The sequence below is a fragment of the Bos javanicus genome, chromosome 5 (genome assembly GCF_032452875.1).
Source record: "Bos javanicus breed banteng chromosome 5, ARS-OSU_banteng_1.0, whole genome shotgun sequence".
Classification (NCBI taxonomy): Eukaryota; Metazoa; Chordata; class Mammalia; order Artiodactyla; family Bovidae; genus Bos; species Bos javanicus.
The window spans coordinates 57,824,471-57,848,151 of record NC_083872.1 but is presented as its reverse complement, the minus strand read 5'-3'; the positions used below and the strand labels follow the sequence as shown (position 1 = coordinate 57,848,151).

General features: G+C 45.9%; 2 protein-coding genes and 1 long non-coding RNA gene across 8 annotated transcripts; 2 read left to right on the top strand and 1 right to left on the bottom strand.

Moving 5' to 3' along the window:
• Positions 1-1,114: 1,114 nt before the first annotated feature.
• Positions 1,115-16,766, top strand: RAB5B (RAB5B, member RAS oncogene family). Of its 4 annotated transcripts, none has more exons than XM_061416907.1 (7): positions 1,115-1,221; positions 2,454-2,512; positions 11,340-11,601; positions 12,653-12,804; positions 13,074-13,196; positions 13,749-13,842; positions 14,156-16,766. In XM_061416907.1, exons 3-7 carry the CDS (start codon positions 11,439-11,441, stop codon positions 14,269-14,271), a joined length of 648 nt encoding a protein of 215 aa, XP_061272891.1. In that variant the 5' UTR covers positions 1,115-1,221; positions 2,454-2,512; positions 11,340-11,438; the 3' UTR covers positions 14,272-16,766. The 4 variants fall into 4 exon arrangements, with proteins under 4 accessions (XP_061272891.1, XP_061272892.1, XP_061272893.1 ...); XM_061416909.1 differs by having other exon boundaries at positions 1,154-1,421; XM_061416908.1 differs by lacking the exon at positions 2,454-2,512 and having other exon boundaries at positions 1,117-1,221.
• On the bottom strand, positions 14,606-19,108 carry LOC133247731 (uncharacterized). Its single transcript, XR_009736474.1, has 2 exons — positions 19,024-19,108; positions 14,606-18,933 (listed from the first exon to the last, which is right to left on the bottom strand). It is a non-coding gene; the product is annotated as an uncharacterized LOC133247731 (long non-coding RNA).
• SUOX (sulfite oxidase) lies at positions 18,932-23,564 on the top strand. 3 transcript variants are annotated; one of them, XM_061416900.1, is made up of 4 exons: positions 18,932-19,315; positions 20,731-20,796; positions 21,051-21,228; positions 21,661-23,564. In XM_061416900.1, exons 2-4 carry the CDS (start codon positions 20,741-20,743, stop codon positions 23,068-23,070), a joined length of 1,644 nt encoding a protein of 547 aa, XP_061272884.1. In that variant the 5' UTR covers positions 18,932-19,315; positions 20,731-20,740; the 3' UTR covers positions 23,071-23,564. The 3 variants fall into 3 exon arrangements, with proteins under 3 accessions (XP_061272884.1, XP_061272886.1, XP_061272885.1); XM_061416902.1 differs by lacking the exon at positions 18,932-19,315 and adding an exon at positions 19,398-19,537; XM_061416901.1 differs by lacking the exon at positions 18,932-19,315 and adding an exon at positions 19,920-20,007.
• The last annotated feature ends 117 nt before the right edge of the window (positions 23,565-23,681 follow it).

Genomic DNA, 23,681 nt, shown 5'->3' with positions numbered 1-23,681 from the left:
ATTCGCATTGACGCTGCGTTTCCCAATAAGTTTGCCTTTTTTTCTTTTCTTTTTGCATATTACAAACAGCAGAGTTTTTCAAATATATTTATTCACATTTACATATGATTCTGAATGTATCAACCGTCTGTACGAAAATTATTGTAAAGGGGCTAATTTTTTTTTTTTTTGCTAAGTCACTTCAGTCGTGTCCGACTCTGTGTGACCCCATAGACGGCAGCCCACCAGGCTCCCCCGTCCCTGGGATTCTCCAGGCAAGAACACTGGAGTAGGTTGCCATTTCCTTCTCCAATGCATGAAAGTGAAAAGGAAGTCGTTCAGTCGTGTCCGACTCTTCGCGACCCCATGGACTGCAGCCCACCAGGCTCCTCCGTCCGTGGGATTTTCCAGGCAAGAGTGCTAGAGTGGGGTGCCATCGCCTTCTCCGGTTAAAGCCTCCCCAAACTACCAGTTCTTGGACCTGCCACTGTCTCAGCTCACCACAAAACATCTCAGACTGCCCGAGGGCCACCCCCGAAATTCCTGTGCTCTGAGGCCCCAACTAAAAGGAGGAAGCACCGACGTGAAGGCTGCTTAAATTCCCAGGCTCCGGGTCCTTAGGAGAGGTATTTCCCTTCACGCCCGCGAATTTGTCATCCAAGGCGGGGCGCTGGAGGTAGCCCCCGCCAAACCCCGGGGGAGGGGCGAAGGTCAGTAGCGGCGTTCCTAAGGCCTCTTTCAACCCCGCCTTGCCTGCCATTCAAGTCCCGACTTTTCTCAGTACTGGTTGAAGTTTCACTTTGGCCCGCCTCCATCTCTCACCTGATTAGATGTTTATAAGTTAAAAGGCGGGGTCATGAGGGCATCGAGATTTTATTGGTTAAAGTATACGCCTATCAATGGGGTGCCGCCCCCTACCTTGAGGAGTTCGCCCTTTAGTGGCTCCTCACCTCGTCCATCTTCAAGGCTTCCCTCACTGTATTGGTCTGGAGTCTCGCCTATCCAGTCCTTTTCTCGTACTCGTTGGTGACAGCGCCGAAAGAGTCCCGCCTTTCTCCTGAGGATTGGCGGATTAGCACGCAGAGAGCCCACCCTTGATGGTAGGCGGGTAGTCGTGCAATTGGCTGGGGCCCCGCCCCAGGGCGAGGAGGAGGAGGAGGAGGGGCAAGAGGGTTTGGTTGAGCTGCAGCTGTTTGTCTGTTCGACACAGGCTTGGGCCCGACGGGGGAGACGGAGCCCCAGGTACCGGGCTGATGGAGCCCGCAAGGGCAGGGGCGGAGGCACCCCGGAAAGGAAAGCGGCCTGGTCTGAGGGCAGAGGAGGGTCTAGGCCTCTGCGAGGGGTTAGAATGGCCCACTGGAGAGGGGAGAAGGGGACCAGGCCCCGGCAGGCCTAATGGGGGCGCTGAGGAGGGGGCCGGGCGGGCTGGGAGCCCGAAGTTGGTGAGTCGGGGAGGCGGCCGGGAGGTTTTGGCGGCTGGGCTGGGGGCCGGCGCAGGAGGCCCGGGGCTCGCGTGCGGGCAGGGGCAGGCCTCAATGAGCGGCGCCGAAGAAGGAGGAGCTGGGGGAAAGGGACTGGGCGGCGGGTGAGGTAAGTCATTCGCCGGGAGGTGAGGAGGGGTCAAACCCGACGCCCTGGCCCCGAGGGGAACCGGGGCGGGACTCTCGAGAGGTCTCATTGGAAGGGTGAGGGAAGGGCTCTTAACTGGGTAAGAGGCATTCTTTTCAGGCAAAGTGGCTATTATAAAAATAACTAGGGTGCCCCAGAGTTGAGCCGAGAGGGATCAGTGTGGGAGGACTGACACAAGCGAAGAAAGCTTTCCTAATCTAGAAGACTCAGGTAGCCGGACTAGTGGAAGCAGGGCCACGAATCAGTGATGGGAACTTCAGGGAATGTTGAAGGGTGAGCTGGGGGCCTTGGGTTTTGCGAGTACTCGCGCTTTTGTTCCCATTGGTGTGGAGATGTGGCAAGTTGAAGTTTTCTGATACTCTCAGGGTAGACAGTGAAGACAAATTGTTTTTTTTCTGTGACTGTTGGCAGTTCCCAACTCAGCCCCTACTCTCTCCCTTGGCCTCAAGCTGGTTTAGGCTGCAGTCTCGGTGTTTCTTCTTACCTCCTGTTTCATGTCCTGTGAAAAAGCTAAGAAGTTGGGTTTGGGGGATGTTTGTTCCTTTCTTTCCTGCTTAATAATGTGGTCTATATTGGGGACCATATCTCTCACCTGGAAGTGGGGAATTAGTGATTCATTTTCTGCTCTAGAAATGGGCTTATGTATCCCCAACCATCCAAAGATCGTCTGACCATAGTTGGTGAAACTTTTGTGGTACTTAGACTTGGGTATTTCCCAGGCAGGTAATGATTATGTGGAATCAAGCCTGGAAATATGAGGTGATATCACAGAGGAAGGGATTTGGGGAAGAGAGAAATTTCATTCCAGAAGGTTGGCATCACCCGTTCTTTGTCTCCTTCTTCAGGAGCCGGGGTTTCTGAGCTATTAGAAAGCTGGGTCAAACAGAGGCACTCGGGGAAGGAGGTGAGTAGAGAAAAGGAAGATGGATTTCTAAGACCCAGAGGTCCCTTCCTCATATATTTTTAACAGTCTACTGACCTCCTTAGTTCCCCCCATAGATTGGAGCTTATTGGATTTTCCCTTATTATACTTCCTCCTTTTTCCATTTTATACCACTGTATTTTATAACTACTTTCTTTTTAATTAGACAAGTGGTATGTACATATTAAAATATTCAGGTTTTATGGAAGTGTAAAAAGTGTAAAACCTCCCATATATACCCTGCTCATTTCATCCAGAAAGGTCAGAGATAAGAGACAGTAGATCAAACTAATCTTACTTCACTTTGGGGAATGTGCCACCAAAGGCAGTTCTGTTTTCATGTTCCCACCATGCTCTGGCTTCTCCTTTCCAGTTTTCTCTTCTGGGATGATACTCTGTTATTTATTGTGCTCCTTTCACAGTTCATTCTGTCTTGCTTTTATCAAATTCAGACAAGTAGAGAGCTGTACTCTGGGTTATCCCTTCACATTCTTACACAAACGCACACACCCTACTTGTGCACTGGGTATCCTAAAAGGAAAGTGAAGTCGCTCAGTCGTGTCCGACTCTTTGCGACCCCATGGACGGTAGCCTATCAGGCTCCTCCACCCATGGGATTTTCCAGGCAAGAGTGCTGGAGTGGATTGCCATTTCCTTCTCCAGGGGATCTTCCCGATCCAGGAATCAAACCCAGGTCTCCCGCATTGCGGGCAGACACTTTACCGTCTGGAGCCACCAGGGAAGCCTCTTCAAGAGGATCTTCCCGGGTATCCTAAGGAAATGCCCAAATAGGTGGCCAAAACGTCTTTCTCTTTTATGGGCAGGAAAGAAAAGTTAAAGTGAATCATTTTGTTTGGGAAAATTATTGGCATCTTTGCTAAAGTGAGGAATTTGAGATTTCTGTCCTGTGGTTCATGGTCTCTGCATGTTCAAATTATATGACTCTCCCTTCATTATCCCCAAAGAAGATGGTGGTTCTTCTAAAGGCCCTTTGTGTCTGTCTTTCTCTAGTGATATGAGAAGCTTCCAAATTTTTCTGGCTTTGAAATTGGTTTTCCTCTAAACCTCAACACAACTGGGACACTTTTTTACACCACCTTATTAATTGAATTTGTCCTTACTGGCTTTAGAAGCCCTGTGATGTGCCCAGCCTTTGTACAGTGCCCTTGGAAACCTTGATTGTTGTCCCTCCAGAAGCTTTTGTTTTCTCTTCTACAAAGCCAGTCCTAGAGAAAATTGTGTAGATGTGTATGTGTTTTAAATCCTCACTAGGCTTTGCCATTTCCTACATCCTGATGGTATCCTGTCCCTTTTTTTTTTTTTTTGTCACTTCTATACATCTCTTCTTATCTTTTCTACCTTCCCCTTAATCAAAGCCTACTTTCAAGAAAAATGGTCTAAAATTGCTCCACATTAGGGTGTAAATAACGAATAGTCATTTAAAGTATTAATCCTCCCAAGAGTTCTTGCTTTTTAAAGAGGGAGTTAAAGAATGGAAATTATCAGTATAGAATTTCAAACATAGATCTGGAGTTACAAAAATATATTTGGAGAAGAGGAGTTTCCCATTGCTCTTGAAGTCATACCTCATCCCTTCTTTTTGCCCAGGAGCAAGGATTGCTCTTTTACAGTTTGCTTGTTTGTGCTCACTGATACGAATTTGACTTAGGAGGGGACATAGGTATGAGAAGCAAGTGCCTGCTCCCTAATCCTATGGCATTTCAGATTGGTAAGTAATAACCAAAGTGTGAGACAGTGTATTTAAATTAAGGAAATGCAACAGCCTGGTTGGAGGAGGGATACCTTAAAACCCTATACAATACACTCCCACTTCCCAAAAGAGTGTTTTAGGAAAGATTTAGTCATTGACTGAACAGTAACTGAGCTGAGTAAGGAGCCACCCAGGTGAGCAAAGTGTGCATATTCTAGGTCAGGTTGTAGTTTCTGTTGAGGGGCAGAAACCTTTTCAGATGTATGATTTTTTATTTTTCCTTTTTTTAAACTTGTGTTTCTTAAGTTTAAGAATTAATGGAGATATTGAACCAGAGTTTTTTTTAGCACTTAACATTAACTGAAGATTCAGAAAACTTTGTTTTTAACCATAGTTGCCTCAGTGTTACAGTGGGAGGGCTGCATATTTGGTGTGATTAGGCCATCTGAAGCATAGTAAAGTAACGGGTGACAGGAAAAGCAGTTAGCCCATGTGAGTTGCAACAGTACCTTGTGGGCTGGGTCCCAAGAGGGCCCTCTATCCAGGGGAGATGACAAACAGGCGAGAGAGCAATTTGGCCTATTAAAAACGTTCCCAAATGGAAATAAGATTCTGTCCAGAAGGGGAGGAGTAGATGGAGGAAGCAAGCAGGATTGCTTTGACATTAATGAATACCTACTAGGGGACGACAGAAAATGAGATGGCTGGATGGCATCACCGACTTGATGGACGTGAGTTTGAGTGAACTCCGGGAGTTGGTGATGGACAGGGAGGCCTGAACTAGGAACCCCGACATTGTGTTTTGCTCTGGAGATTGAAAATGACATAAATAGTCACTCTTTTTGAGAAGTTCTTAGTTTAGCAGAGCAGACAGATACACTTAAATAATGTAGTAAATGTTGTGATAAGAATGCAGTCTTTTTTATTTTTTGACCAGGCCACATGGCTTGTGGGATCTTAGTTCCCCAACCAGAGATTGAACCTGGCCCCAGGCCGTGAAGGCCCTGAATCCTAACCACAGGACCACCAGGGAATTCCCAAGAATGTAGTCTTAATACTATGGGATTCCAGAGGAAGCAATGGTGAATTCTCTTGGGGTGAGAGGGTAATTACACAATTTCACAGAGAATGTGACATTTGAGTTTGTCCTTAAAAGATACATTAGGCATTTGCTAGGCAGACAAAGTGGAGAAAGGCATTCCAGTCTTTCCTAGGTCAATATGAGGGACTTTGCAGTACCATGCTGATAAGAGATTAAGTGTGCTTTTTTGCTTTTGGGGAAATATAAGGGAGAGGATTGGAGAAGGAACTGGCAACGCACTGCAGTATTCTTGCCTGGGAAATCCCATGGACAAAGAAACCTGGTAGGCTACACAGAGTCAAACATGACTGGAGCTACTGCACAGCAGGGAGAGGGTAAGGGGAAGTAGAAAAACTCTTTTAAGCCCATGACTCATTGGTTAACATTGGATCAGTGCAATGAGCCAAGTAGTGAAATTCAATTTAAGATTTTGGTAACTTGGGGTCTAAACAAAGTTGGAGAGTTGAAGACACTTACTAGCTTCTGTGCTGTCTTTCTATTCAGTAAATCTCACATTAATCCCACGGCCCATTGAATTCTGCAGAAATTACCACTTCTTTCCCTAGTGCCCGCCATTGAATTGCTCCTATTTCAGCTCTCCTGGCAGGGGTTGGTCAAGACCTTTTAGAGAAGCATAGTAATAAATGATTGCTTCTATCAGAAGGATATGGGACTAGATTCTAGTTCCCAGGGAAGGCCTGGGGCTTCCTAACTTGTTTTCAGTCCCAAAGGAAGTACTTACCCAAACTGTATAGAGGCAGAAACTATCCAGTCTAAGCTCTTGTTCCTGTCCTGGTACTTTCTTTGAATTTCAGTTCAGAGTTCAGCATCTCCTGCTTCCTTAAGTGGTATAGTGGTATTATAGGAGCAAGAGTGCCTTACTAGGAGTACTTGCTAGAAGGATATTTGCTACTAATCTGTTGTGTGATAGCTGGCTGTATGGGCAAGTTGGTTGATTTTATTTGCCTCAGTTTCCTCACTGTAAAGTACAGATTGGACTAGATGACCTCTAAACTGCCTCTAATCTGCAAAACTGAATGTATACGGCTAACATAAGGGAGGGAGCTAGACTCCAGTGGCTCTTTATCTGAAACTCAGTCTCTATTGATAGATGACAGACTTCTGGAGGCATCCATTATATGTAGTTGGGCTTCCCTGGTGGCTCAAATGGTAAAGAATCTGCCTGCAGTACAGGAGACCCAGGTTCAATCACTGGGTTGGGAAGATCCCATGGAAAAGGAAATGGCAACCTACTCCAGTATTCTTGCCTGGAGAATTCCATGGACATGGACAAAGGAGCCTGGCAGGCTACAGTCCACGGGGTCACAAAGAGACTACTGAGTGACTAACATACACATCATATGTAATTGACATAGGAACTCAAAGTTACCAAGTGGGAAGGGATCTGAGGAATGGAGTCCTGCCCTACTAGGCATCAGCAGGCTAAGCTGCTAACAACCCTTTGTGTTGGTTTGCTTGTTTGTTTGTTTTTTTTGCCATGCTGCTTGTGGGATCTTGGTTCCCCAACCAGGGATCAAACTCTTGCCCGCCTTGCAGTGAAATCTCAGAGTTTAACCACTGGACCGCCAGGGAAGTCCCTTAGAAAGCTTTCCTGTTCATATTTTCCTCTGCTGGGAGAGCTACCTACACTAAAGAACTTGCCCCTCATTCTCCACGTTCCCCTTCCCCAGTGGACTGATGACAGAGTCAAGCCTTAGCCATTTGATAAGCCATTCTTGTGAAGCTGGAATTCTGAGGGAAGTTAAGTCATTCTCATCTGAACTGAAAGGGCTGAAGGGAAGAAAAATCTCCTCCCTTTCTTGCCTCAGGTTTGAAGGTAATAGTCATCACACCACCTGACTGGTTGGCTGTGTTTAGTTTTTTGCCTTCGGATAGCTTGTTTGCCCACTGTCAATTGTCAGCCAAAAAAATCATCACCAGAATAGGGGAGAAATCAATTGAATCTTATGTGTATTATTCCATTTCTGTACCCCTGATCTTTCAAGAGTCTAGCTGTTGCATAGAAAATGTGATACTCTTATTAACAAGCTGGGATTAAAGATGAAGGCACAGAGATGGGCAGCTTGTCAATTACCGTGAACAGAGGAGATAGGACACAGTCTTGAGCTGAAATACTGGAGTGGGAGTTAGTCTTTCCTAACCCAGTAGTTACTAATCTCTGACAGTTCAAGAAAGTTTGCTTATTGACTCTGGCTTGACTTACCATCTGTTGGGGTCAGTGACGAGGGGCTTTTCGACCCAAGTGTCTGTGACTGTTTCCTACCTTTTTTTATTTTCCTGGCCACGCCATGCCACTTGCAGGTCCCTGACCAGGGATTGAACCCAGGCCACGGCAATGAAAGCATGGAGTCTTAACCACTGGACCGCCAGGGAATTCCCTACTGTTTCCTATCTTCACACTTCCAACTCCTACTGTTTTCCCAGGCCTAGAAAGATGTGTCTGCAAATGAGAATTCAGTTCACTCTAACTTAGTGTTCTGCCCCTTGGATCAGTTGCTTTGAAATGTGAGGAAGTAAGTCAAAGAATCTAGTCACTTTTCCTGTTGTTTCTTAAGAGTATAGTATATGTGTATCAACCTAAAGGAAACTTAATCAGCTTATCATCTGTAGGTTTTTTTTTTCTCCCTATCATTTCATCTGTTTTCAAGTGTAGAGTTATAATGGCCTATCCTCTTTACCTGTGAAACAATGTATATGAAGTATTACATAAATATATTTTTAAAAATAATCCTCACAGATGCTGAGAAACTGTATAAAGAAACATATTTCTTAAAGGTACCCAGAACTTTGAATTCAAATTCTGCCTTTTACTATTTTCCCCTATTATCCTTCTTACTCCACCCCCAGATCCTCATAGATAAGGAAGCTGAAGCTAAGAAAGGTAAAAGGAGTGAGTGGCCTAGGATCACAGTGGGTTAATTGACAAAGCAGAGAAAAAACTAAGGCTTGCCTGATTCCAGAGCCCTTACCACTGCACAGGACTGCCTCTGTTGACTTTAGCATTCCATTTTCCTAATTGCTCCATAACTTTAGTGGCAGGATTAGAAAACCTCTGACCCCTGGAGAGCTATATTCAGCCCTCATCTTAATTTCACCTGGAAGTGCTTTTGTAGGCCAGCCAGAGATTAGACTTCCTACTAACCCATCTTCAGTGGCAGGCCTCTCCAAAGCAATGTTTGTTGAATTTTTTTTTTTTGATCATGGCTCAAAAAAAAAAAGTTTTTTTACATCAAAATTCAGTGTGTGTACATACAACCACAGGTGAAGAAGCATTTTCACAAAATGATTCTTGTGCTTATTATTTGCATGCCACATGGTAATTTCTTTCTTTTTTTTTTTTTTTAATATACTGATCATGATCCACCAAGCAATTTCAAGATCACTACTTGGCTTACACAATAAAAACACTCCTTTAAAGGTTTGAGGATGAAAAGAGCTAAAGAACTGTGACTAGTAGTTAAGAAGCTAATTAATACTAATTCTTGCAGTTGCAGTACTGGTTCCCAGAATTTTGGATTTAACAAACAAATTTAAGGGTTTCTGTTTTTCCACATAAGTATATTTAAAAAGCTTACTACTGACTAGCAACACCATTATTTATTTTAAAAAAAAGTTATGTAGGAAACTTTATATATTTCCTGTTAATAAAAGAAAGATTTATGTAGCATGAAAATATCTGAGTTCTTTACATACCATTTTCCTTAGTCTCATTCTCCCCAGAGGGAAGATGAGTATGTATCTTTCCATACCTTTGTCTTTGTAGAATTTTGCTTTGTTTATAGAAATAGAATCAGCCAAGTGTTTTGCTTTTTTTAAAATTGAACTATAGGTCTTAGAGGCTTATCCATGCAATAAATACATATTTACCTTTGAGAGAAAATTGATACTAAGAAGTTAGAAATCATGTTATAAAGGATACTCTTAAATTGAATAAATTTAGCTTTGTGAAAAACTTGCTGTATCATTTTAATTTTAATCATTTCATCATAAACCAGTGAAAAGTTCATCACAAAGTGGCACATGTATATCTGAATTCTTAGGACTCATTGACCTGGGGGACTACAAAATACCCAGTAAGATCAGAGTAATTTTATTCAGTCCTCTGTCTTAATCTAGTCTATGCTGAGACTTTTCTGGGCTTTCTCATTTCTATCTCATTTCTCTGTTAACTTTCTCTTACACTTTTTTTTTTTTCTCTTTTTTTCCTCTACCTCCTTCATGTGATGGCTGCTCTTTAGGATTATATTGATAACAACTAATATTGAGATGTCCTTTAATATATTAAATTGATTATTTCTGTGAATCAGGGCCACTAAATAATACCTGTCTTACTATTTATTAGCTCTATATTAAACACATGTTTCACGTAATCCTTAGGGCTATTGTACGAGATAGGTATTTTTTCCATTTTATAAAGGTAGAAGGTAAGGCTCAGGAAGAGAAATTTTCTTGATGTCATATTAATAATGATTAGTAGCTTAATAGTACTTTTTGTCAAATATTTATGTTCTTTATATGTATTATTGCATTTAGTCCTCACAACACCTTTTGAAGTAGGTGCTCATAGACTGTTATCCCATTTTACAGATGAGGAAACAGATGCACAGGTAGATTTAGTATTTTGTCCAAAAGTTCATAGCTAATAAGCAGAACTAAAATGAATCCAATGAATTGGACTCCACAGCTTTTGTTCCTCTATGCTTCTTCCTCTATGGCTTTTCTATCCTTTCCATGTTTACTAATATTGCAGATATATTTTTAACCCTGATATTGCAGATACATTTAACCCAAAGCAATTATTTTTTCACTATATATGTCACAGAATATGATGTTTATGGAGTCACTAGAATCAGTCTTGGAGAAGGGAAACATCAATTTGAACCAACAAAGTACAGTCCAAGCAGTGCTTAGTTTTGGGGTGAGGTGGTTTTGCATGTTCTGATCATGCTAACACTTCTTTGAATCTCATAGTTCTTTTCCCCTCAGAGTCAGGTTTGGATGATTGAACACTCAAAGTCCCAACTTCTCTCTCTTTCCTCTGTACCACCAGCTTTCCTAGCCACTTATAAGGTAGAGAAGGTGGTTCAGTTATATTCTTTCATCAAGTATTTATTGCTTGAAGACTTATTCCTGTGCCATCTTCTGGAGATTGCTGCATGTGTTTAGAAGGTACACCTTCTTTCTCTGCCTCTGATTTGGAGGGCTATAGCTGTTAGGCCTTTTCAGTGTGGAGAGTAGTCTTATCCCAAGAGTAGTCTTATCCCTAGGCATCAAGAAGAGAGCTGCAAGTTGAGAGTAAATCAAGCCTACTGACTCAGACTTGATAGATTTTCAGACTCAGAGGGGTGGCAGAAACAAAGGGAAAGAGTTAACACTGAATGTAGTCTGTTTCTCTGTTACCTTTGAGCAGAAATGAGGATAGATTTTTCTGGTAATTGGATCCTGGTTTGATTTTCAGAAATGTCAGTTTTCAGAAATGGTCATGTATGAAGGATATAGAACCAGAAACTATCCCTTTGCTCTTCACAGGGATGACTGTTACCTACACCCCTAGAGTGAATTTCTCATTTTGAAGGCTAGCAAAAAGGGGTAAAAAAAGGACAGCACCAGGACACCAAAGAGATAGTAGGGATCTGGGGCACTTTTGGGTGGACCTGGGTGTTCTTTAGGCCAACTAAAAGTTGATCGATTTGCTGTTCTTTGAAGACCTGGTGGGGAATGGTTGGGAGATTAAAGACTACTCTCACGCAGTTTTTAGTCTTTCTGTTGCAGCACACTCTACTTTAAATGCTATTCTTATTTTCTTGATGTCCACTCTTAACCACTGAGTGCCAGGTGCCTGGGACCCGCTCAGTGGTGTAAGCTTTTAATGGTGGGTGATTATAAGACTTAAGTCCTTATTGGAGCAAAGAAATGGAGATTCTGTCCTTTCTCTTAAAAAATGATTGCCATTGTCATGGCCCTATGTTTAATTTTACCCACTTTTTTTCTTGCAGAATTGTTGAAGCCTGGACGTCCCCTCCCCTCCCCCTCCCCCCTCTGCCGCTTTGTGGCATCCCCCTCCCTCCACCCTTTCCCACTCTGATAATCTAGCCATGACTAGCAGAAGCACAGCCAGGCCCAATGGGCAGCCCCAGGCCAGCAAAATATGCCAGTTCAAACTGGTCCTGCTGGGTGAATCTGCAGTGGGGAAATCTAGCCTGGTATTACGTTTTGTCAAAGGGCAGTTCCACGAGTATCAGGAGAGCACCATTGGAGGTAAGTACTTCAGGGAGAGAAGAGAGTTAGTGTTTAGAAGGGCAATTGAAGGGAAGATCTAGGGATCTGATTATGCCACTGGCCCTCTTAGCTCCCTGAAAAGGAAATCTTTTATGAAACAAAAAAATTGCCAAAATACCCCAAAACAGGTCTCTGTTCATCCTCTTCCTAGAAGAAAGGTTGGCCTTTGAGCACCAAAAAAAAACACTTTTTGTTTTAAGCTCAGACTATTTTCCTCTTCCCAGTGAAGTTCAGTTGAGGGTCATCTTGAGCAGGGTTGATTTGAGGCAGTGGCTCATAATCAAAGGTGTACATCTGAAACTCCTGGGGAGCATGCTGGGCCCTACCTCAGATTGGCTGATTAGTTTCGGAAGGAGGGTGAGATTGATGGCAGTATAGACGTGTATGTTTGGAAAAGCTCCTTAGATGATCTTCGATGCACACATCTGGTAAAGCAGAGGTTAGAACTAAATACAAAAGATAAAGAAATATCCCTTTCTTACCTTGGCTACCTTCTCTCTGCCACTATCCCGAAATAGGGTGCTAATTCAATATGAGAACTCCCCATATTTCTCCTTCTCCACTTTTATTACTTACCTTGGAAATACATTCTTAGACCAGCAGAAGTGATACAAAAAAGTTTAACAGCCAAATAATATAATGGTGGGACCTCACATCAGGCTTTAAAATCTTCTAATCAGTTCTTGATGTGACTTTTATCTGATGCTTATTGTCTCTCATTATCTCTTAATCTGTTTTGGTTAGAAGAGTGTTGACTCTGGTATTAAAGCTGGTTCTTTCTAGCCCTCAGAGTTTTACCATGGCGCCCCCATTCCTTAGCTGGAAAGACTTCTGGCAGGAAGGATTTAGCCAAGAGCAGGCTTAATTCTGGTGCCAGGACCCGAAGGAAAATGCTAAACCTTTCCTGTAGCTGAACGGCCTGGGTAGTCACTGCTCTTAGACTGACAGTGGAGATATTTTGAAGGAGGGTGGGATGTTCCAGTGCATTCTCCCACTTACACCAACTTCTCCTCTGTTTTCTCATTCATAGCGGCCTTCCTTACCCAGTCTGTTTGTCTAGATGACACGACAGTCAAGTTTGAGATCTGGGACACAGCTGGGCAGGAGCGATACCATAGCTTGGCCCCCATGTACTACAGAGGTGCCCAAGCTGCCATTGTGGTTTATGACATTACTAATCAGGTAAGTGGGCTGAGAAGATTGTCCTTGCTTTTATTTATAGGAATTACATTAGGTGGGGGAGAGAAAACTGGTTCTTGCAATAGCAAAATAAGAATACAAATTACGCTTCCAAGTGTTGAGAAGACAGAGGTAATGAATTACCAGAAACAAATGGTTTCAATGAGTAACGGCTGCTTAGAAGAGGTGAATTTTGAGATTGGACCTGAAGGTGATAGCCCTAGATTGGCAGTTGTTCCAGCCTACCCATTCTCATCCTTGTGTTTTCCCAGGAAACCTTCGCCCGAGCGAAGACATGGGTAAAAGAACTACAGCGACAGGCCAGTCCTAGCATCGTTATTGCCCTGGCAGGGAACAAAGCTGACCTGGCCAACAAGCGCATGGTGGAGTATGAAGTAAGCTGGCCACCGAGTCCTTCCTGACACACTCCCTCTATGCTTGGGACCTCTTTTTTCCAAACCTGCCCTCTCTGAAAACCTCATCTGAGGACATTCATCATCTCATCCCCCAGTTCTGCACCAAGTTAAATACAGCAGCACTGTGACCCTAATGCCAGCCAGGAGATTTTAGAGGAGTCAGAAGAAAATTCCAAAGCAGAGGGGTAGGGGAGTACCAGTACCAGCTGTGGGGGTACCAGTGTGAAAAGAGGAAGGAGGGAGCAATTGAATTTGAGGTAAGGGACTCAAAAGTGTCAGAACCCAAAAGCCCCTAACCAACTTACCTTCTTCCCTGTAATTAAGTTTCCTGACATCTGTTTGTTGGATTAAGTGGTGGAGACCATGGGATATCCCTTGAGGGAGTCATCACCAAATTATGGGTCCAGGGCCAGCTGGCTCAGAGGGGAGGGAACCTAGGATGTTGCCTAGCTCCAGTGCTGCATGGGAGTGGAAAGGCAGTACTTGTCTCTGCCCTACAGTCTGAGTACCAGTACACCCCACCCCTTGCAGGAGGCCCAGGCGTATGCAGATGACAACAGCTTATTGTTTATGGAGACTTCAGCCAAGACGGCTATGAACGTGAACGATCTCTTCCTGGCAATAGGTAAGGTCAGAGCAGCCTGAGGTCTTCCTGTCATTTTTCCCTTGCCTCTAGGCAAGATCACTAACCCAGGTCATAAAGGTAAATGGGAGTATCTCCCTTTATGAAAACTTTAGGTGTGGAAATACTGTAACTGTCCATCGTGACCTCCATCCTTTCGTTCCAGCTTGAGCTCCCTCATCTTCAATGTTGTTTGCAATGAACCCTCCCCTCTTGAGAACATTAGTCTCTCACATTTCCCCTTTCCCCCAATAGTCTTTTTTGGGGAAATGAGTAAAATCTACCATACTTTGTTCCCTTCTGTTTTTATTTCTAGCTAAGAAGTTGCCAAAGAGTGAACCCCAGAATCTGGGGGGTGCAGCAGGCCGAACCCGGGGTGTGGATCTTCACGAGCAGTCCCAGCAGAACAAGAGCCAGTGTTGTAGCAACTGAGGGGGTGGCTAGCAGCAAACAAGTATGGAGCTAGCACGAGAGCTAAGAAATAACCTCCATCCCCACCCCTCAGCACACAGCCCCTACGGTAACAGCACACTGAGCCCTGGCTCCCAAGGGCTGCCTCTTGACAGCTCCGTCATGGCACTTTTTAACGCTTCAGCAACAACACCAGGCAGCTGTTGCCACTGGCCTCCTACCCCTACTCTGGGGCTTGGGGGTCAGATCCCCCAGGACTTACCTTCCAAAACAAACTTTCTTCACTTTGTATTATAGGTGCAAGACAGTGACCTACTCATCTTTCCTCCTCCTTCTGCCCATTTTTTCAGAAAACTTATTTTTTTTTTTTGTCTCCTGCCCCTGCCCCTTCTGCTTTTGGTCAGTCTCTGTTCTTGATCTCCTTTTCCTCCTCTCCCCAGGATGGAGAAGGTGGTAAACCTAGGAACTGAGGAAGGTTTCCAGTTCAGTCACATTAAGGGCCTTGGAGGAAAGTAAGGCTCAGAGCAGGGGGTAGTAAGGAAACATTGCCTTTTTGTTTTTGTTTGGTTGGAGATTCTCCTATCTGAAAGCACTGCAGCATCCATGAGTTGGCCTTGTGGAGGGTTTTTCTAGGTAGAGGTGGGAATGGGACGGCCAGCTCCCGGGCACCAGGTTGGAGTCTTGCTATTGTCTGACTGGGCAGAAGTGGAAGAGGTGGAGAAGCAGTGTCATCTGTGGCTCAAGAACTCTTCCAAGGCCTATTTCCCCCTCACCCAGCTTCTTAGGTAGCTTCTCCCCCATAATGGGGGAGATTCTGGACCCCAGAGTCCTCCAAAGAATCTTCACTGGTTGCCTGCCTTTTGGCTCTGTTGTGATCTAAATGGAGGAGGGACCAGTTTCTGATACCCATCCTCTGACTTAGGCATTTTTTTCTCTCTGGCCTTCAGATGGCCTCAGCCCCAGCCACCATATCCCCCTGCAGTTTGCACTTTAATTGATGGTAGTTCAGTTGTGATACTTGTTTAATGGGCGGTTTGGTTGATTTACTTGCCCTCTTTTTAATTAAGTGGAATCCAATGTGTATATGAGATTTGAGGAGGGGCTGCAAAGAACTTTACCGGTGGCAGCTAGTCAAGCCCAATCTCCACTGCTAGCTTCCTCTAACTCTAATTCTTACTTCACCTATATTCTTGCCAACCTGACTCTTGGGTATAGATTTACCTTTCCTGGGAAATTAACTGAGCAGCTGGAGAGCAGTCTCAGGATAGCATAGGTGACTCACTGTAGGGGAGTGAAGAAGAGTCCGGCCAGAGGGAGGAGTTTTCTGTGCTTTTCCAGGGTTCCCATTCAATTTGATCCACCCATTACCATGTCTTTTCTACTTCCCTGTAAATAGGTATGATCTTTATTCCCACTGTACAGTCTGTTCTGCCCCCCTACCTCCCATCAGGCCCGATTTCTTTTCTCCTTTGTTAGTATCTTCAGTTTGTCATGCTTACTGCCCCAAACCCATCCCCCATGCAGCCAGTGGTTTAATCCACATACCACTAGGGAGTTGTACCACAGAGGTCTACCTGTGGCCCCCTCATATCATAACACCTGTTCCTGTGGACAGGGAATGACTGGCACTCAAGGTCCCTCACAACTGTCTCACATCACCAGAGGACATTGGTCCTTTCTAAATCTCTAGCCTCTCTCCACGTCCCTCATCAGATATTTTAGAATGTCTTTGGGAAGCCATCAAGGCAAGAGAGAACTCTAAATTCCTTCTTGTTCTAGCTTAGAATTTTGGGGAAATTGGGGGAAATAAGATAGGAGAGGCCATAGTGAACTAGGAACCATTCTGCCCTTTGGGCTTGTAGACTGCTTTCTGTCCCAGAGCAGCTGAGAAATCCATGATGCTGAGATTCTGAAGGACTGAGCTTAGGTTCTTCCACTTATGCCTCAATTCCCTTCCTTTCCCAGGGGCAGCCTTAGTTCCCACGGCCCTGAGACGCGTATTCTCCCCCTCTTTTCCTAGCACCCATTAGCCCCCTAAAGCACCCAGTGTGTCCTTAGAAGTGGAAGAACTAGGATGGCTCTCATACGTTTCTGAGAAATGAAGTTCTTTGTGCAGTTTTCCCCATGGAGCAGGAGTGAAGACGTTTCATTGCCTTGGGGCTGGGAAACCATTTCTCCAGGCTTCTCCCTTCCACTACCCCCCTTAGGAACAGGATTGGCCTTAACTTACGGGCCTGTCTGTTGCCTTCCTTCTACTTTCTAGGAGCTCTTCTGCTTTTCTTTGAGCTCTGGTGGGCTTGGGGAATCTTAGTTTTTATTTCCCAGCTCTTCATTTTTTCTTCTGATCAGTTTGTTTGTTTTTTAAGGGGGGGTATCTTTTTCTTTTTTTTGCCTCTAAGAAAGCATTTGCCTTTTTCCCCTTTTCTTCCTCTCCCAACATAACAATCGTGGTAACAGAATGCGACTGCTGATTTACCGATGTATTTAATGTAAGTAAAAAAGGAGAAAAAAAGGTGTATTGGAGTGTTGCTTCTTCTCTTCTCTTTTTTTTTTTTTTGCTATTTCTCTAATACTAGAAATTTGCAAGGCAACCCAGTAATGTTTTACTGAACCAGAAACACACCTGCCTTTGCATCTTGGTGCATGCATGTGTGCGTGCGTATGTATGTACATGCTTAGTTGTTTCAGTCATGTCCAACTTTGTGACCCTATGGACTGTAGCCCGCCAGGCTCCTCTGTCAATGGGATTCTGCAGGCAAGAATACTGGAGTGGGTTGCTATACCCTCCTCCAGGGAATCTTTACCACCAGGGATTGAACCTTCTTTACTGCTAAGCCACCAAGGAAGCCCTGCATCTTGGTAACTCCTCATTACTCATCTTTCCTTGAATAGTGAGATAATCCAATTTGTAAAATAGCCCTTTTACTGCTGTTTAATCACTGCAAGCCATTAGAGAGCTCATCAAATCTGTCCCTAGCTTAGTTTTTTAGGCTGTCCTTACAGAATGTATATATGGAAGGGGTTGGTCATCTATGGACCTGTGGGCAGACAGTTGATGAGACTGGAGGGAGAGGTGTTTGTAAATACTTTTAAGTATTATGCAAAAATTTATGTGCACCTCTCTAGGGAGAGGGCCCACTGCCTTAATTAGTATCTCAAAGGGGTCCATGACCTAAAGAAAGTTTTTAAAAAATCACTGAATTAACATTGTTGATTGATCATGTGACTTCTACCCCAATAGGAAGATTTCAGCAGGAAATTCTCCTCCTTTTCCATGTATTCTTGAAGCTCTGACCCTCACAGTCTAAGTGGAAATGGTCGGGGAGAATGATACAGAGAAAAGGTTAGGTGTGGTTGCAGGAGGAGTTTTAAATTCCAAAGAATCTGAAGGACAGGAAAGATAGCCTGGAATTCAGTCCCACCTCTGACAGTTTATTAACTATGGCCTTAGTCAAGTTACTTAACTGTTCTCTGCCTCAGTTTCCTCTGTAAAATGAAAATTTTTGAGATTTAAAAGGTCAATTCTATAAAGCCTGTGTGTAGCTTTATGTAGGGTGACAGTTACAAGGCAGAAATTTCATCTCATGGCTTCAGATAATCCTTAACTGATTCCTCTGTATCCTTGGACTGAGCCTGTTTTTTAAGACTGGAAGGATAGGTTGGGCATCAGCCCTGTCTGATGATTAAATTGTACAGTTAAATTGGGAATCTTTTTTTCCAAAAACCTTAGAGCCAAAATTACCTTTTCACTGTCAGTTCCCCTTTCTTTATATTACCACCCCCACACGACTTCTTCATTTCTAGTAAAAGCTCTTCTAGTTCAGTTTTGGAAAGAAGAAAGGGAAGGAGGGGATATGATCTTCCAAAGTTAAAGGTGGGGGAAAAAAGTCAAAGTGTTGGTCGCTCAGTTGACTTTTAAAGTAAGGTTGTAACTGAGCCTTCTCACCTCTAGAGGGCAGTGTTGGGTACGTTTGCCCCAGGTCCACAGCTCGTCAATGACAAGTTTTCCCTGCTGCTGCTACGTCGCTTCAGTCGTGTCCGACTCTGTGCGACCCCATAGACGGCAGCCCACCAGGCTCCCCCGTCCCTGGGATTCTCCAGGCAAGAACACTGGAGTGGGTTGCCATTTCCTTCTCCAATGCATGAAAGTGAAAAGTGAAAGTGAAGTCGCTCAGTCGTGTCAGACTCTTCGAGACCCCATGGACTGCAGCCTACCAGGCTCCTCCGTCCGTGGGATTTTCCAGGCGAGAGTATTGGAGTGGGGTGCCATTGCCTTCTCCGAAGTTTTCCCTAGCCAAATGATAAAAGGGTAATAGCAAACAATTTATGTTAGTGTCCTTTACTCTGATATTATGAGCAACTATAATCTTCCTACTTTGAGGTGTTAAAATGTCATTAAATAACGACCTTTTAAAATAAATTGACAACTAAGCAAAATATAAAAGATGGTTATTCAGTGTTGTTATTTCTACAATTTGAGGAGAAATTGTTAGACCAAGGAATCTCGAAGCCTTTGAACCACTGTTTAGACTCCATTTCTGCCCTCATTCCTGAAAATAAAAGACTTGAGCTTTTGATCTTGTTTTCTCTAAAAGACAAACAGGGCTGTGGTAGTTGCAACAGAGACGCTTGACAAGAGGCGGAGCTCACCACCGGGAGAAAGCCGACTGGATGCCGAGGCCTCTAGCGAAAGCACCTTGTGTCTCAGCGGGCGGGGAGGGGCGGGGCGGGAGCACCTCTCAGCCCAACCCTTGGGAGTCCTCATCACCTTACACTGCTCGGGTTCCGAACATCCTGAGGCTCCCACTCCTCGTCTGGCGCGGGTGGAAGGAAAAACAGCCCGTCCTATCCCCAAGCCTGGGTGGCGTCCGGCCTTCCTTGGCCTCCAGGAGGCGGGCACAGCAGCTGGGAGGCGGCCCGCCGCCCGCCAATGGCTGGGGGACGAGCCGAGGGGTGAGAATGGTCCTTTACTCCGCAACAACGTCACGGCCCAGGCCCCACCCCTTCGCCGATAGCCGCTGGGTGCGGAGCGGGTAAAACAGCTACCCAGCGTACGTTGAGCCGGGTAAGGATCCTGGGGCCAGGAAAGGGAAGAGGAGGGGGCAAGGCCAATAACCTGGGCGGGGGCTTGGCACCCGGGGGTGCTCCGAATCCCAGGCACAGCAAAACTGCCGGTACCCGCCTCCACCCCCTTTAGCCGGGTGCTCCTGGGGCCTTGGGCTATTGCTACAAGATACTCTCGGGCCAGCTGTTAGGCAGTGACGTGGAGCCAGCTGCTTGCGCCCCGGTAAAATATCCATATTCTGACCAGAGTGACCCTGGGGAGTGACTGGTCACCACCCGCACAAGGGGGTGTCATCTGTTCTGTAGCAGAAGACTGCTTCTCCCAAGACTGGGACCTTGGGCTTATCGAGTTCCACTATAAGTCAGCTCTACCCCACTGCTCCAGCATAGAGTGGGCTGCTGGCACTGATGGGAAGTGGGCGGGAGAGTGAGGGTCCCAAGGGCCGGGAGTACAGTGCAGCCTCTGCTCCTACTCCTAGCTTTCTTGCATCTCATCAGCAATTCTGACGCTTCTCACCCCACCCCACCCCCAACGTTGGCCCTCCTGTAATCAGTGATCTGCTCAGTGCTATGAAGAAAAAACTGCTGCGAGCCCGAGCAGAAAAATTACCTTCTTCCTTCTCTAGCCAGTTCCCTGACACCCTGACCATTAACTACTCAATTTGCTGAGCTCACTGAAATGGCATAGACAAGGTAGGGGTGTGGACCCAGGTTGGGATCCAGTTCCCAGCTGGGTTCAATTTTCATTTTTTTAGGGGTGGGTGGAGGGAGAGGAGGGAAAGTCCTTCAATGACAATGTTATTACTTGTTTGCACATCATAGCAACTCTGCTACGTAGATCTCATTTCATAGATGAGGACACAGGTTCAGAGAGGCCTGGTATCTTGCCCAGGAACAGGGCTGGTTAATGGCGGGACTGGTTTTTATAAATGCAAAGCAGTTTTTGACTCCAGAATCTGAGCTTCCTTTACCTCATTAGGCTGCCACTATCTATATTTTACTTTTTTGTCTCCTTTTATGTGAGCATACCCCTCAGTTGTCCTCTGCTAGCTTCAGAAAGAATTAACTGGCAAACTGGACGATAGACTTTTGGCTCCCATTGTTCTCTGTAGTGGACAAAGTAGAGAGTAGAGGATGTAGAACAGGTGATTCTCAGAGGACTCCCTCCCACCCCCTGTTCCTTTCCATCCTGTCAGCATATTCTGTCTCTGAACTCCTCCAGGTTTTCTCTAAGGGCCCATTTGGACCCCTACTCCCATTCTTTGGCCTTGTTACCACAGAAAAAGTTTCCCCATTTGTCCAGAGAGCTCCTAGCTGGTCTCTGTGTCATCCTCCTACCCATTGCCTCAAGCTGCCCTAATCTCATCACCTCCCAGCACTCCCTATCTTGATCCTGGAATCTTCCTCCTATCCTAGGTCTGCCATAATGCTGCTGCTGCTGCTGCACAGAGCTGTGGCCCCAGGGCTCCGACAGGCCTACAGGTAGGCCATCCAGTTCCTAGTCCATATCTCCTTTTAAGTACTTTTATGACACTTATCTTAACTGTCAGATAAGATGGTTGAGATAGTGGCCTGGGAGGAAAGGGAAAGCCACATCTCACTTGTCCCACCCATTGCTGAGAAACTAAGTCCCAACTGAAGGAACCAATGGCTAACCTGGGAGAGGTACACCCCAGGCCTTCCCCAGCCCTTTCTTATGATCACAAGTGTGCTACTAAGACTTCTCTCTCTTCCAGACTCAAGTCAACCCCTGCAAGGCTCTGCATTCGGGCCTGCTGTACAAATGATTCTTTTCAGCCCCAGCGCTCCAGCTTCACCTTCTCTGGTGATAACTCCAGCACCAGGGGATGGAGAGTCATGGGCACACTGCTAGGCCTCGGGGCAGTGTTGGCCTGTCATGATCAGCAGTGCAGGGTAAGTAGGGAAGGAAGGGACTTCACTATCAGAACCAAGGGGCCTGAGTGAGTTCCCCTGGCAACCCAGGCTTTATCACAGACCCCATGATTACACAGCCTTCATGGTCTTCATGCACAGCACAGATGGAATCTTCTACCCTCCCAGTGGCCATAACTTTGTGGGTTGGGTCAGGGTGTTAGTCACTCAGTTGTGTCTGACTCTTTGCGACCCCATGGACCTCATCAGGCTCCTCTGTCCATGGAATTCTCCAGGACAGAATACTGGAGTGGGTTGCCATGCCTTTTTCCAGGGGATCTTCCTGAACCATGGATCAAACCCAGGTCTCTCGCATTGTGGGCAGATTCTTAACCATCTGAGCCACCAGGGAAGCACAGGGTCAGAGTGAGGTAGAGTGATTTCTTCTTAACATTCTGTTCCCTTTTGCCTCAGGCTTCTCAAGAGTCACCACGCAGATATACCAGGGAGGAAGTGAAATCCCACAGCAGCCCTGAGACTGGGGTCTGGGTAACTTTGGGCTGTGAGGTTTTTGATATCACAGAATTTGTGGACATACACCCAGGGGGGGCATCAAAGCTGATGCTAGCAGCCGGGGGTCCTTTAGAGCCCTTCTGGGCCCTCTATGCTGTTCACAACCAGCCCCACGTGCGAGAGATACTAGCTCAGTACAAGATTGGGGAGCTGAGCCCTGACGACAAGGCACCCTCCATCTTGAAGACCTCTGATCCTTATGCGGATGATCCTATACGTCACTCAGCTCTGAAGGTCAACACCCAGCGCCCCTTTAATGCGGAGCCCCCCCCTGAGTTGCTGACAGAAAACTACATCACACCGAACCCTATATTCTTCACCCGGAATCATTTGCCTGTACCTAACGTGGACCCAGACACCTATCGCCTGAATGTAGTAGGGCCACCAGGGGGTCAGTCACTGTGCCTGTCCCTGGATGACTTGTACCAGTTCCCTAAGCACGAGATCACGGTCACTCTGCAGTGTGCTGGCAACCGGCGCTCCGAGATGACTCAGTTCAAAGAAGTAAGAGGTCTGGAGTGGAGTTTGGGGGCCATTAGCACTGCACGCTGGGCTGGGGCACGGCTTTGTGATGTGTTAGCCCAGGCTGGTTACCAGCTCTGTGAAACTGAGGCCCATGTCTGCTTTGAGGGACTGGACTCAGACCCCACAGGGACTGCCTATGGAGCATCCATCCCTCTGGCTCGGGCCATGGACCCTGAAGCTGAGGTCCTGCTGGCATATGAGATGAATGGGCAACCTCTGCCTCGTGACCATGGCTTTCCTGTGCGAGTGGTGGTTCCTGGTGTGGTGGGTGCCCGCCATGTCAAATGGCTGGGCAAAGTGAGTGTGGAACCAGAGGAAAGTTTCAGCCACTGGCAGCGGCGGGATTACAAAGGCTTTTCTCCATCTGTGGACTGGGACACTGTAGATTTTGATTCAGCTCCATCTATCCAAGAACTTCCTATCCAGTCAGCCATCACACAACCCAAAGAAGGGGAGACAATAGGGTCAGGGGAGGTGACTGTCAAAGGCTATGCATGGAGTGGTGGAGGAAGAGCTGTGGTCAGGGTGGATGTGTCTCTGGATGGGGGCCTAACCTGGCAAGTGGCTGAGCTGGAAGGAGAGGAGCAGCGTGCCCGAAAGGCCTGGGCCTGGCGACTATGGCACCTGCAAGCCCCTTTGCCAGCTGGGATAAAGGAACTGAACATTGTCTGTAAGGCTGTAGATGAGAGCTACAATGTGCAGCCAGACACAGTGGCCCCAATCTGGAACCTGCGAGGGGTGCTCAACAATGCCTGGCACCGTGTCCATGTCCATGTCACCCCATGAGAAGGTGAAGCAGAACCACATTCTGAGCCTCTTTCCATACCCATTCTTTGGCCTCATTACCACAAAAAATCTTTTCCCTCCACCTCTTCTCCATGTCTTGGATCACAACCCTGACTATGCATTCTGAAGCCACATACAAATACATTCCTTACACATTTCCACCCAAGCACTCACTCCTCCTTGGACACTATTTATAGTCACAGGCCACTGACCCTGTGCCAGAAGGTAAGAGCTATTGGAGCAAAGGACTAGAAGCAGGAAGAGTAATTCTGGAAATAAGCACTGTTTTCTCTATCTGCCCTATCTCCATTTCTAATGACTGTCACCACTGAGGCCTTATTTTGCCTTTGTCCTTGGGATTCTTCAGAGAATGTGTGTATATGTAACTTTTTACTGCCTCTAGGTTGCCAAGGGTTGTGAAGAGCGCAACACAACCCTCTCCCTTTATAGTTCCACTTTTCTAAATACATCAATAAAATATCTGCTTAAGACTACCACTTTGAAAAATTTTTTAAAGATGATTTGGGGGACTTCTTGAGGCTGGGGAGTGAGCAAACTGAAGAGAGGGAAATGCACTGGTATTGGGATATCTCTTGAGAACTCAAAACAAA

Bases quoted from the DNA above. Each gene is read 5' to 3' on its own strand.
- RAB5B (XM_061416907.1), top strand. From the start codon at position 11,439: ATGACTAGCAGAAGCACAGCCAGGCCCAATGGGCAGCCCCAGGCCAGC. The intron at 12,805-13,073 runs GTAAGTGGGCTG...GTGTTTTCCCAG, and splicing joins TTTATGACATTACTAATCAG to GAAACCTTCGCCCGAGCGAA. The intron at 13,197-13,748 runs GTAAGCTGGCCA...CACCCCTTGCAG, and splicing joins AGCGCATGGTGGAGTATGAA to GAGGCCCAGGCGTATGCAGA.
- SUOX (XM_061416900.1), top strand. From the start codon at position 20,741: ATGCTGCTGCTGCTGCTGCACAGAGCTGTGGCCCCAGGGCTCCGACAG. The intron at 20,797-21,050 runs GTAGGCCATCCA...TCTCTCTTCCAG, and splicing joins GGGCTCCGACAGGCCTACAG to ACTCAAGTCAACCCCTGCAA. The intron at 21,229-21,660 runs GTAAGTAGGGAA...CTTTTGCCTCAG, and splicing joins GTCATGATCAGCAGTGCAGG to GCTTCTCAAGAGTCACCACG.